This window comes from Pseudochaenichthys georgianus, chromosome 9 (assembly GCF_902827115.2).
Source record: "Pseudochaenichthys georgianus chromosome 9, fPseGeo1.2, whole genome shotgun sequence".
NCBI lineage: Eukaryota > Metazoa > Chordata > Actinopteri > Perciformes > Channichthyidae > Pseudochaenichthys > Pseudochaenichthys georgianus.
Genome location: NC_047511.1, coordinates 8,316,125 through 8,329,285, shown reverse-complemented (window position 1 = coordinate 8,329,285; position 13,161 = coordinate 8,316,125). Strand labels below are relative to the sequence as shown.

The window sequence follows — 13,161 nt, the reverse complement described above, 5'->3', positions numbered from 1 at the left end:
ACTATTTATTCTTCATTGTGACTATCTTATCTTAGTTGTTATTATCTTGCCTTTGTGGATAATATCTTATCATCATTGTTATTATTGAATTTATACAAAAATAAAGTTTAACTGAACCAAACTCTTTTTCCATCCAGGTGGACCCCATGTTTATGGTTCCAGCTCCCCCTGCTCCAGGCCACCCCGTGGCCCCTGGATCCTCTCTACCCTCAACCCCTTCCTTCTCCCTTCCGGCCCTGCCCATCTCTAACCCCAAGCAGCTGGCGGTGAGGACGAGGTCTATAGGCACCAACACGCATGATGGAGGCGTCTCAGGAGCAGTGGAGGGAGACTCAGACTGTCTGGGGCCCTGCCTGCCCGGGACCAGTGTCAACCTGGAGGGCATCGTCTGGCACGAGACGGATGAGGGTAAGGAGTATTTCTGAAAAATAATTGGGATGTATCTCTATTCTCTAGTGACACTATACTATAGTAACATGAAAAAGGGCTGCTTCACCAACATAAAAATAAAACGGTATATTATTTAGTGTTATCAGAAACTATGACATATCCACTTCTGAGATTAATATAATAGACTCTAAAATATAAATAAATTCCACAAGGTAGACAAATATATTTTTTAACTAAACTGATCAATTTTGAACTTTATTTTTGTAAGGGGTCAAGGAGGAAAAGGATATTTCCAGATTTTGCTTGCTTTCATACACTTTTTATAGCTGTGAACACTTTCCCAGAAAGCAACATTTTTGTAACCCTATGTATTTGGCATGCTGATATAATTCCAGACATTTCACCTTTGAGATAAGAAGATAAAAAAAATCAAAGGTCTTAAAAAAGAGAGTAAGTAAACATGAATGTTTGAATGATTCTAGTCTGTGCTGGTGATGGCTTGGATAGGTTAATGTGTCAAATATGAGTTAGAGAAATACATTTCTTGAGGCTTAGTGTAAGTCAAGATGGTGGAAATGAGTTTGACTTTTATTTACCTCAATGTGTGAAATGGTAAATGAACTGTATTTATATAGCGCTTTATCGAGTCTACTGTATAAAGACTGGATAAAGCGCTATACATTTATAATTCATCATTCAATCGATTCACACCCCATTAAATCTAACATTCACACACATTCACACAGCATTGGCCATCGGGAGCAACTCGGGGTTAAGTATCTTTCCAAGGATTCATCAACATGTTGACTGCAGCCTAAACAAAAAGCTCAGATTTACCTTTCACTGCACTATTGTGGGGCGGCTGGCCCCTGCATGCTACATATCAAAGTGTCCTTGGACCGGATACTGAACCCCAGATAAGTCCCAATGTGAGTGCATGTCAATCTTTATTGGCTTCATTATTGTGTGGCAACTGGTACGGTACGGCCACCAGTGTGTGAATGCTTGCTTTTGCGATAAAGTGCTTTAAATGGTTGCATAAGTTTTTTTATTGCATCATTTTAGCATTTAGTTTTAGTCCACCTTATTAAAAAGTGATGTGTTGTTTGCCGGATATATTATGCAAGGAAGACTGTAATTGGGGACTTCATTTTTAAGGCTGTACAAGGACTGCATCCAAAATTGTGACAGCTCCAGAGAAACAGTCTGTCTGGACTCAGTCAACACTTCTACCTCGTTAGGATCTATTTTCGTGTTCAAAGAACTGCTTTGTATTTCCCAAACGGAACCATCTTCCCAGAAGAATAACAGCACAACTCAGTTCTTCATTGATGTAGCTGCAAAGTCTTAATCATAGGATGGAGTTGGTTCGGTGGTCAGAATGTGACATACATATGGACAATCGGTCAAGTGGTTGTCACACGTTGGTGTTTATGGGGATAATGATGACTAGCATCTATTCAAATGGTTTCTGGCGTCAGATGAGACAATCCTCCTGGTCCTGGTTGGGTTTGATTTACATTTGATGATTCTGCTCTGATCTTTGCAGCTTGCACCAGTTGCTTGATTGATCGTCCTCTTGTAGTAAACATAATGACATGTCTGTCAGAATGAATGGAAGAGGTGGTATACAACTTACAGGGCTCATATCATGGTAAATTATAACGGTATCAGGGTACATCATGGTATTTATTTATTTTTCAGTGATTAGAAATGTATTAACATTTAAAACGGTTTGGCCATGAGTCTTATGTGGTGATGGAATCAGAATGCATGAAACAACAGCAACAATGTAAATCATTTTAGTTCAACAACATTTGCAATAAATGTTTGTTTGGTCCACGTCAGATTTTTTAAATCCAATAAACGTCCAAACGATGGACACAGCCCCCGTCCTCGGCACAAGTTCTTCTTGTGTGTCAAATCTATTTCCATCTCCAGTCTAATTTTCTTCAGTGTCCATCTTTACATTCAGCTTTACATGTTATGATACTGCTACTACGCTTGCACTGTACCCCGGCATGCCCCCAGCGCCCTCCGCCACTTTTTCTACGGTATTGCGGTATATGAAGAATTCATATCATACACGGTATAAAGTTCACGGTTTTCGGTATCAAACGGTATACCGCCCAGCACTAACTTACATCACGCTCGCAATGAGTGTTTGAAAAAACCCTGAAATACGTCAAAGCATCAGGGTGCAATGCTGTCCTGTTTCCCAAGTCCACATGTATTGAATTACAGGAAAGGTAAGGAGCAAAGCAGGTTCAGTCAAATGGATGGACATTCAGTCTAAAGTTAAATGCTTTCAACGGTACAAGAGTTTCCAAGTTTCTGGTGAAGATTTAGAAATGGTATGTCAGAAGAGTTATCGTTGGAGATTTTGTTCCAGATGGATTTGAATCAGGTTTAGTCGAGTGATGCTTTTTGTCCTTTCAGTCAGTAGGTCCGTTACCATTCCTGTCTTTGTGTGTGCATTGGAATACACAAAAAGTGAGTGGAAAAGCCATACATCTTTACATTTTGTAAAAAAGTGTAACGCTTTGCTGAGGGAGAGGTGCAATGGAATCATATTTAGCTGATATATAAAGAATAAGAAGATATAAGAAGATGTAAAGCGGGCCAACTGGCGCTCCTTCAATTGCTGTATGTCCATTATGCTTTATTCTTCTAAAAAAAAAATCCAGCTGAACAAATGGCGCCAAATACTGCTCACCTCGAACAACTCCTCGAAATTGCCTAACAGTAGTTGATGGAAAGAAACATTAATTTACGTTTTCTCAAAAGTTGGGTTTAAAAATAATCTTTTTATAATCAGTGAGGAGAGTTTAAAACAGGTTGCTTCAGTTTAAAAAAAAAGTGTAGTTCCACTCAAATCACCTTACCATACATTCCGTATATTAGGCTATTGATACCTTCTTTTGTCTACGAAGAACTGTGCCATGTTTGTTTTATGCTTATGTAAACTGACATACCTATCAGATCCCAAAATGCTGCTATGCTGTATTTTTCATTGAAAAACGGTTTGCCTCAACCACACAGCACTACTTCTTCTATTCTTCACCACTTTGTTCGAGGAATTTGGATCCAAAAAGCTGGATATCTTAACAAAGTTTACCCCCTAAAAAGATGAATTCACCAGTTTCTGCCAAATGAAATTGGGTGTTAGAAAGAGTGTGGGTTTGAAAAACATATGCCACAATTACAGATGGATAGTTATTATCTTTTTCCTTCAAGACACTTTCCAAAATTACCAAAAGTGTGAACGATGTATTTTTAAACATGTGTCGACTTCCTCATGAGGACATATTTTGGCGTTGAGCTTTCCAAAAGTCCATCACAAGAAGAGCCAAAAACTCATCCGACACTACAAAATGGTACCATGGGAGTACCGGGCGGGGGATAAGACGGCCTGATGATTCACCCGCCACTTTTGACGCAATTGCACTTTGATAGGCCGTTAACGAGGACGGCGCTCAGCACGGCGGCCTATCTGCGGAGGTGTAATACCTGACTGCAGGCTGCTAATGAATAATCCCATCTCTCTGCTCATCTCGCACTGCCAGCCGCAGGGCCTCTGAAGTGGAGCGTTGAGTTTGGCGGGGAGGCGTTTGTATCCCAGCCTAGTATAATTACCATGAGCTACTCCATCCGGCCAGGCAAAAAAAGGAGAAGCAATACAAACAAACATAGCATAGGGGAATATGCTCGTAAACAGACCAGAATGATGGAGAGAGGTGAAAAGGAAGGATAGACAGTGAATAATACATCTCTGCTGCAGACTCCGTCTCTCCGGGTCCCTTTAAAAAACAGACGGTGGATACGACTTCAATCCGTAAAGTGTAAACACTGAAATAAAATAAAATGAAATGTCTCCTGCAGACCTTGACAACTATAAAATACAAAAACAAGAAATACAGATGCTTATAAATGAATGAATTGAAGCTTCAAGCAACCAGAGCACAAACATCCTCCAAGGCTGCATACAACAGAACAAATCAATTGAAATAATGAACTGCTAAGCAATAAGTGGATCAACCAAAACGCGCGCTAAATATTCTCCCTCCAACCTGAGGATTTACAGGCTTTCTGTTTTATAACAAAGAAAACTACGTATCTCTGGGTTTTACACTGTTGGTCACAAAATAAGACATTAAAAGACCTCACCCTCAATGGATGGATAGGTGGGTAGGTGGGTAGGTGGGTAGGTGGGTAGGTGGGTAGGTGGGTAGGTAGGTAGGTAGGTAGGTAGGTAGGTAGGTAGGTAGGTAGGTAGGTAGGTAGGTAGGTAGGTAGGTAGGTAGGTAGGTAGGTAGGTAGGTAGGTAGGTAGGTAGGTAGGTAGGTAGGTAGGTATGCATTTTTTGTCCTCGGCCGCCCTGTAGTTTCAGAGCGCATCGAGTTTAAAATAGCATCTATACAATCCAAGCACACTGCTGATGCCGACAGCCCCGCTGATGCAGACAGCCCCGCTCCTGCCGCCCGCTTGCAGCAGACCACACTTGAAAGTGTGCGGGGGAGACGCCTGGACACGTCTACGAGCAGCAAACTTTCAACAAAGATCGCTAAATGGGTGGCGACAGCTTGCAGGCCAATTAACATTGTGGAGGACGAGGGGCTGCGTGATATAATTCGGGTCGCATCCAACGACTGCACTTATGAATTGCCTTCCAGAGCCACCACTGTGTCGAAAATACACAACTTGTATGAAGTCCAAACAGCGAAAGTAGAGGAGGATTTAAGAAAGACTTCCACAGTTGCGCTCACCGGAGACTATTGGACTTCACTCAGTAATGACAGTTACCTCGGGGTCACAGCGCGTTATTTTGACCCACAGTGGGAACTTCAGTCTCATGCTTTGACAGTTATGAAAACAGAGGAGCGTCATTTCGCGCACGCACACACACACACACACACACACACACACACACACACACACACACACACACACACACACACACACACACACACACACACACACACACACACACACACACACACGCACACACACACACACACACACACACACACTCACACACACACATACCATGTATACATCACTTCAGGGGACATTACATTGACTTACATGCATTTCCTGGAGACTTATCCTAACCTTAACCATAACCAACACATGCCTAACCCTAACCCTAAACCTAACCAAGTCTTCACCCTAAAATTAATGATCCCCCTTATGGGGACCTCCAATTTGTCCCCATAAGGGAGGCGAGTCCCCACACGTTAATATGTACACAGATGTAGGTCCCCACAAGTATAGTAATGCTAGAACACACACACACACACACACACACACACACACACACACACACACACACACACACACACACACACACACACACACACACACACACACACACACACACACACACACACACACACACACACACACACACACACACACACAGTATTATTGTATTGTATGAGAGAGGTTCCAGGTTGAATTGAGGCAAATATTTGTAATGTTCAAGTGATAATAAACAAACATTTGCATAAAGCATATTTGTCCACTCATATGTTGATAAGAGTATTAAAAACTTGAAAAGTATACCTCTGAGGTACATTTAGAACAGATAAAAAATGTGCGATTAATTTGCGATTAATCGAGATTAACTATGGACAATATTTTAATCGACTGACAGCCCTACTTTTTTTCCTTCTAATTTGTTATTCTTTTCTAAATAACACACTTTTATTTACTCACCAATAACACACAATTATCCTTGTTTTTATTTATTTGTTTGATTCCATAATCTTGGGCTTTTTTGGCATCCGTCAGGAACTGAATTTCAAAATAAAAATAACCGGAAACAGACGTAGGCCCATAAGGGACATTTCAAGCCTCATTGCGATACACAGCCACTGAACTGATTACCCAAGATCCTCAGCTATGGTTTAAGCTCGCTGATTGGATGTTTTAGCCGCAATGCATGTAGGGATATGGTGTTAATGCCATATGAAATCCCAAAAACTTTTTTTTTAAAAGAACATAATACTTTATTCCGAGTGTTCTTGCTTTTCTCTTTGAAAGTCATCACATAACGGCATTGTAATACACGGTTCGGCTGTATTACATATTACAGATCTGCTGTCGTTCTTTATGTATAGAGCCCTGATGAGAAGACCTTTGGACAAACTGGAAGAAATGCCGCCGAAACTGAATACGTGACGTGGATCATAAATATATCAACAATTAATTTCTCTTCACACAATACGTCTCCTTGCAGTATCAACACTAATTCGGCTGACTTTTACATTTGATCTAATTCGTAGATAGGTTATATTTACACTATAACTGTGCACAGCTGACTTGTAGTTTATAAAGATATTACTGATTTTCTTTGAATATAAGAATGTACATACTGAGTCTGAAATAGTATATCAATATGCTGTAAAATTATGTGAAAACATGAATAAAACTACACATCTTCAGATGTTGTACATACATAAGTGTCCTACACTAATAATACAAAGTTATTATGGCTGTGTGTACCTTGTGTGCACCGCCTAGTGGTTAAAGTACGTTATTGAATTATTGTTTTTATGTGTTATATTTGATTAAAAAAATATTAAGAGTACATACTTTCATAGGGGGAAAGTAGAAGGTCTGTGATAGAAATATAGAATATAAAAAATCAAGAAGATACTATAAGCGAGTGTTTTGTCATAGCGCTGTATTTTATAATCTCTGTTAGATCAGCTGAACATTGTTCCCCCACATATTTACTTTGAATTCATTGAGAGTGCGGTATAATGAGACAATAAGAGGCTACTGATGCGGACACACACACACACACACACACACAAATAGGCTATATTTATATAAATATATACAATTTAAAGTATGAGAGCACTCTCATAATAACGTAACACAATCAGAGACTGGATATATATCCCCCCTGTTCTGCTTTCTGCACGGACCTCACAGCTGTTCTCACTGTAAACATTGCGTTGCAATGAAAGCAGTTACTAATATAATATCCAAGGGATGCATGCAGAGCTGTCATTGGCTGAGATAAGTCCGGCCGTGCGTCACGCCTCCACCGTTCCCGGAAATGCATCCGTGGAGGAGCCGTGGAGGAACCATCAGTGTCTCCTCGGTTAGAGCTCCTCCAGAGAGCCTCCTCGATCCTCGATCCTCGGTCCTCGGTCCTCGGTGTGCATTTAGAGAAATGAGATGTCCTTCAATTCATTTCCGGGTCACTACCGGAGGACCGAGGAGTCGAGGAGGGGACATTTGAATATTGAGAGAAGCCTCTTCTGTCTCGTCTGACAGGGATATAGAGCTGACGGAGAGCACCGGAACGTCGCTCCGCCAAAAATGGCAGTACCCATAAGGAGCCGTACACATGCCGCAGTTTTTGCGTGGCTGTGTCTTTAGTTGAGAGCCCAGTGGCGATCTGTTCATCTGTCACACTGATCATACAGTCAATCACTTTGTTGTTATTAGCATCTGGTTAGCTAGCTATGCTAACGAATATAAGAAGCTTTTTATACAACCAGTGAAGTAAAGGCACATCTTTATATGATCATTATAGTTATAAACTTATAAAAAACTCTTATAAAAATAAGAGAATAAAGTAAACAGGTATAAAATACTTTATGACAGTAAAAAAAAGTTTTTATTAATAAACAAGAATACAGTTTGAAAGGGGAGTGATTTGTAAAATATCCATAAAGAAAAAGAAATCTGCTTCCAGTTCTGTTTCATATGGGTGTTGAGAGATGTATCCATAGAGCTCCTAATGTTGCTCTCAAAGTGCACCAGATTGATGCTTTTAACTTCAATATTTAAAACAAATCTTCCCGGGGGAGCATGCCCCCCGAACCCCCCTAGAGGAGGTTAGGTCCCCCCCCCCCCCACTTAAATCATGTCCACATGGATAGGAAACTAAATACATTTGCACACATCTTATGTCCATATCTTTCTGTTTTGGTGGTCAAGCCACAACCGTGCACGTGCATGCATACGCGAGTCATGGTGAGATATCTGGATTAAGAGGTTGCTTTTTCTTTGCACAGCATGAAAGAAAGGCCAAATGAATGGGCTGTGATTTTAGTATTTTTAAGCAGAGATCAATAATGTGTACGGCCCTCGGAGGATGTTGAAAACATTGAAATGGGCCTTGAGAGGAAAAAGGTTCCCCACCCCTGCACTAAATACTAATATGAACCTGAAAATGAGGTCCCTTTAAATATATGTATAGAGAAGTATATTTAGCTGAGGGATTAAGTAATAGGCTGCTGCCGTCATGACCTGCAAATCAATTTCTTTGTTACTTTAGAATTCTACTTCTATTCTGTTTTATCCTAGTGGCAGATTTAAGAGCATTAGCACACTTTGAGAATTCCTCCTGACAAACAGACAAACAAAACAGCAGGACTGAAACACACTCTCTGTGGAGGAGATAAATGCAAACAGAAAACATCAAAAGCGTTGTGTTTTCAGTTTTGTGAGAGTAAACAAACATCAGTGAAATAAGAAAAAAATCTGGTGTTATAATTATAAATTGCCATTAGAAAATCAAGAGATATACTGTGATATACTACCAAAGACTGATATGCAGCGTCTTATTTAGTATACAAGGAGAGTCTGAGGAACAAGGACGAAGATGGAGGGACAGAAGAGGATAAAGGAGAGATAAATATGAGAAAATTGATCCTCAGTCTGACAGGATGGAGGGATGGATACTGAGGAGACAGAGAGATAGTGAGAGAGGAGGTGGACAGATTGGCAACCGAGGTTTCTGTCTATATTTTTAAACCACCAGGGGGGAGGAGGGATGGTGAGGAATGTAAAGATGGAGACAGAAATAAACGGATGACGAAGGATCATTTCTCTGTCAGAGTCAAAGAGAGGGTGACAAAGACAATGAGAGACATGAGGTGTGTTTTAGTTTTTTCTTTGTTCTTGTGTTTTTCATCCCTTGGCATCATCCCTGCCTCTATAGGGACTAATGTTCAGGGGGCGGAGGCATAACTCGAGAGCCCACTCCTCGTGACGGTGGAGGGATACGAGGGGAAGATGCCGGTTGCATGTTAATTAAGCAGAATACTAATTGGAAAGACAGAAAGGAACAAAAAAAAAAACGAGACCACCACTTCAGCTTCAGACACCCCCCCCTTTCCAGACCAGAGTCTGCGAGTGCTAATCGGAAGGTTATTAACTCCGTCTGTCTGTCTGTCTGTCTGTCTGTCTGTCCGTCTGTCTGTCTGTCTAGGTGACAGCAACAAATTAAATAACAAGGATAAAAAAAAAACTCAATCTATTAAACACCTGCACAAAATAATAATCTTACGGATTCATGTTACTTGGGCAAAACATGCTTCGTCATAATAGAGTGGAGCAGTCCTAAAACTGGGAAACGAGAGAGTGTTTTACCATCCAGTTAACTCGCCTCGAAGCTAACGTTGTTCACCGTCCACTATTTGTTAAACTGAGCGATCCACACTGGGAGAGTGTGAGGTGATGGCGGCGGCCATCAGGTCTAATTAAAGAACGACGAGTTGTGTATGGCAGTCAAACCTAGTTTTAAATCTGTAATGCATCCAGGATTTGATTTGCTCTGCGTTGCTGCTGGCGCATCACAACACTGGGGTTGATAGTTTTCAAATGTCAGTCTGAGAGTGTGAAAGAAAAAGAGAGATAGAGAGTGACGTTTATTTCAAATGTGTGAAATGTAAAACCTCACGTTAGAGTTTAAACCTCAAAGACTCGATTTACCTTTCAATCAAAAACATGACAGGAACAGACATCTGTATTTATTTCCTCTGAGAGAGCTGTCCGATATCAGTTTGAGTCATATCACCGAGGCTGCGACAAACAGTTTGGAGGACAACTTGAGCCTTTTCGAACCGTGAACTCACTCCTTCCCGCCTTTTATTTCCACCCTGTTAATATTTGTCTTTTATCAGTGTTTCAATGGATTTCTCAATCAATTTGAGAGAGAACAAAGTGTATTTCTGCAGAGCTTTGGAGATTATACGTGCAACAAAGAAAGGTTGCCTCAGATTGTCTGAAAAGGTGAACAAAAGGTAAAAACTTCCTTTCAGAGATTCAGACGGGGATTGATATGTTGTCTTTTGTTTCTGCAAACCAATCAACCTTTGAACGCCTGTATCACTGTTTGATTCAGTAAAAGTCACATTTTTGCTTTTGTATTCCGATCGATAAGAGATCCCTTATTTTAAAGGGGCCCTGTTATGCTTTTTGCCCGGAACTGACACAATATTTAAGCAATTCTGGGTTCACCTGTCTTGATTTTAATGTTGTTTTAATACGTTTAGAGGACTGAAATAAGGTGTGTGGTTAACAGAAGCTTACGAGATTATTACTCTTTGTTCTGCAACAGAAAAACGTCCGTAAACACCCCAATGGTGAATGTCTGTAGCTAATGTGTGCCTTATAAACAGCGGTTGTTTACAAGTAGCTAAGTGAGACCACTAAACATCATCAAATCAAGTTTTATTTATAAAGCACATTTAAAAGCGATTTTTGGTCGAGCCAAAGTGCTGTACATGTAATAAAACAGCTTAGCGGTTGTGAAATGAAGTCTGCGACTCTTATGTATCTTGTGCCTTACATTAGCTGTTTAATTCTGGCGATTGCATTTAAGCTTAAACTATTGGTGTTAACATGTTGAGGTTATCCTTCTGAACACAATGTGTAAGTATCAGCAATGAATTTGCCACAGATCTTTTTTGGTCAAAGGACTTCCGTATCGTCCTAAAAAATCTCTCATCACTCTATACCGAAGGCTGTTGTGCTCCCAGTAGATCCATTACCTAACTTCGGTCTTTGTCCCGTTTGATTGACAGGTGTGCTGGTCGTGAATGTGACGTGGAGGAAGAGAACCTACGTGGGAACTCTGTTGGACTGCACCAAACACGACTGGGCTCCTCCAAGGTGATACTACACTTTCTTTTACTGTCTTTTTTCGCCTCTATGTTTCTTTAGGGCCTGTATCCACATGGCGTCGTTTTCTGGCAGAAAAGTGTTGGCATCGCGCTGGCAAACACTTTTCCCAGCGTTCCATCAAAATACAAAAAATGCTCCTAGGGCTAATTGTTTTGTTTCTATCAGTGTTTTATCTAAAATTAAGAAAAAATGTTCAGGTTAGGCAAAGATCATGATTTTGGCAAAAGTATAAATATGGTAATCACTGCTTCCTTGGCAGCCTATTGCACTCATGTTCGAGTTCAAGTTTGTTGAGTTTGTAGTTGTACTCTTAAGAACTAAAAAATAACAGCACAAACAGCACTTTGTTTTGGATTGTGATTGGCTTGTCACATTGTTACAAGGCAACACCAACAACAAGCTGCATGATGAGGCGACTATAAACTATATCTGTAACCAATTCTGATTCTAATTGGAAACACATTTTAAGGACATGTCTTTTATAATCGTTCTGAAATTAACTTGCTTTATGTCCCAGTTTTTCGATTTATCACAGTTGTTCACATTTCATTGTTATTCATATTGCCGTGTTTTTGTTATTGATGCTATTTGATTAACTGAAAAGAGCATTTATTTTGTGTTTTTAAGCATTATTTCTTTAATGCTTTTGAAATGTGTGTTTTTTTCTGTTTAATGATGAGCTATAATATAAATACTCTCCATCACAAACGTGTTACAAATTGAGTGTTTGTTTGTAATTGCTGAGTTGAAAATATGACAGTCTCACCTCGCATGGCTGAAATCTTTCAATTATTGCTCTTCACTATCTGAAAATGATTGTTGTCATGGCAATTACGGCTTAATCTCAGATACGGGGGAATAAATTGCCTTTTTCATTTGGTCACCGCTGATGTCTATAAGAGGAGACTGGATGCTGTTTTATTACATAATTGATGGAACAAATTGCTTCCTCTTCGTTGATTCAGCAGACAATGAGCGATCAAATGATGCAAAGCACAACATATAACAAAATCAATATAAAGAACGTCTGTTGAAACAAATTATATATAAATGAGCTCAACATGTGTAACTTTAGAGGTTTAATTGAAGGTGGTCGTCTGGAATAGGTCAAACACATATTAAATAGAGGCATGAAAGCAACAAATAACCTTGAAATGCCAAAATAAGTCCATAACATTTCAGTCGGACTCCCTCGCAGCTTCAGTGACATTCAGGGACACACTGATGTAAAAAAGCAATTACAAACATCATAAGACATGTGAGATATCATCGCTTTCAAATCACAGAGGGGGAACAAGAGAGTCTAATCTCAACCTACTTTGCAGTCTGTTCCATTAATAACATGATTAACACCTAAAACAGTCTTTCCAAGGTTAGAATATATTCATTGAGTCCTGCAATGTAGTGTCATAATGTATGCACTTAAAGGATAGCACATATGCAAGGTTCAGGGTCCAGCTTGAAAAATAGCGTCTTACTCAGTCAATAAATGTACAGGAATACCTTTTCCTCATCCCAGCTGATGTTGATATACATAACAATGTGTGAAGAAGAATCTTCAGTGTTAAGATGTGAGGGGCAGCATCAAAAGACTTCAAAGTAGAAAGGACGGCATGTGAATACAAAATGTTTCAATATCAAATACTGTGGATTGTACACGTTTTTTTTATGTTATCTAAAGAGAAATAGGCTTTGCACAAAAAACTCAAATAGATTTGTATCCTAGACGTCTGTGGTAAAGTGGTCCACATGAGCCCTGAAAGATAATCTGTTAGATTCTACGTTTTTTTTTCAAATTCAATTTCGGTGATAATATGAACAAGTTGTTCCCTTTTTTTT

The 13,161-nt window shown here is 39.8% G+C and overlaps 1 protein-coding gene across 1 annotated transcript in view; it reads left to right on the top strand.

Moving 5' to 3' along the window:
* znf608 (zinc finger protein 608) overlaps positions 1–13,161 on the top strand; it is a 90,487-nt gene that overhangs the window by 60,060 nt on the left and 17,266 nt on the right. The window contains exons 2-3 of the mRNA XM_034092080.1: positions 138–408; positions 11,223–11,310. Coding sequence (XP_033947971.1) covers positions 138–408; positions 11,223–11,310 — 359 coding nt within the window. The remainder of the gene's footprint in view (positions 1–137; positions 409–11,222; positions 11,311–13,161) is intronic.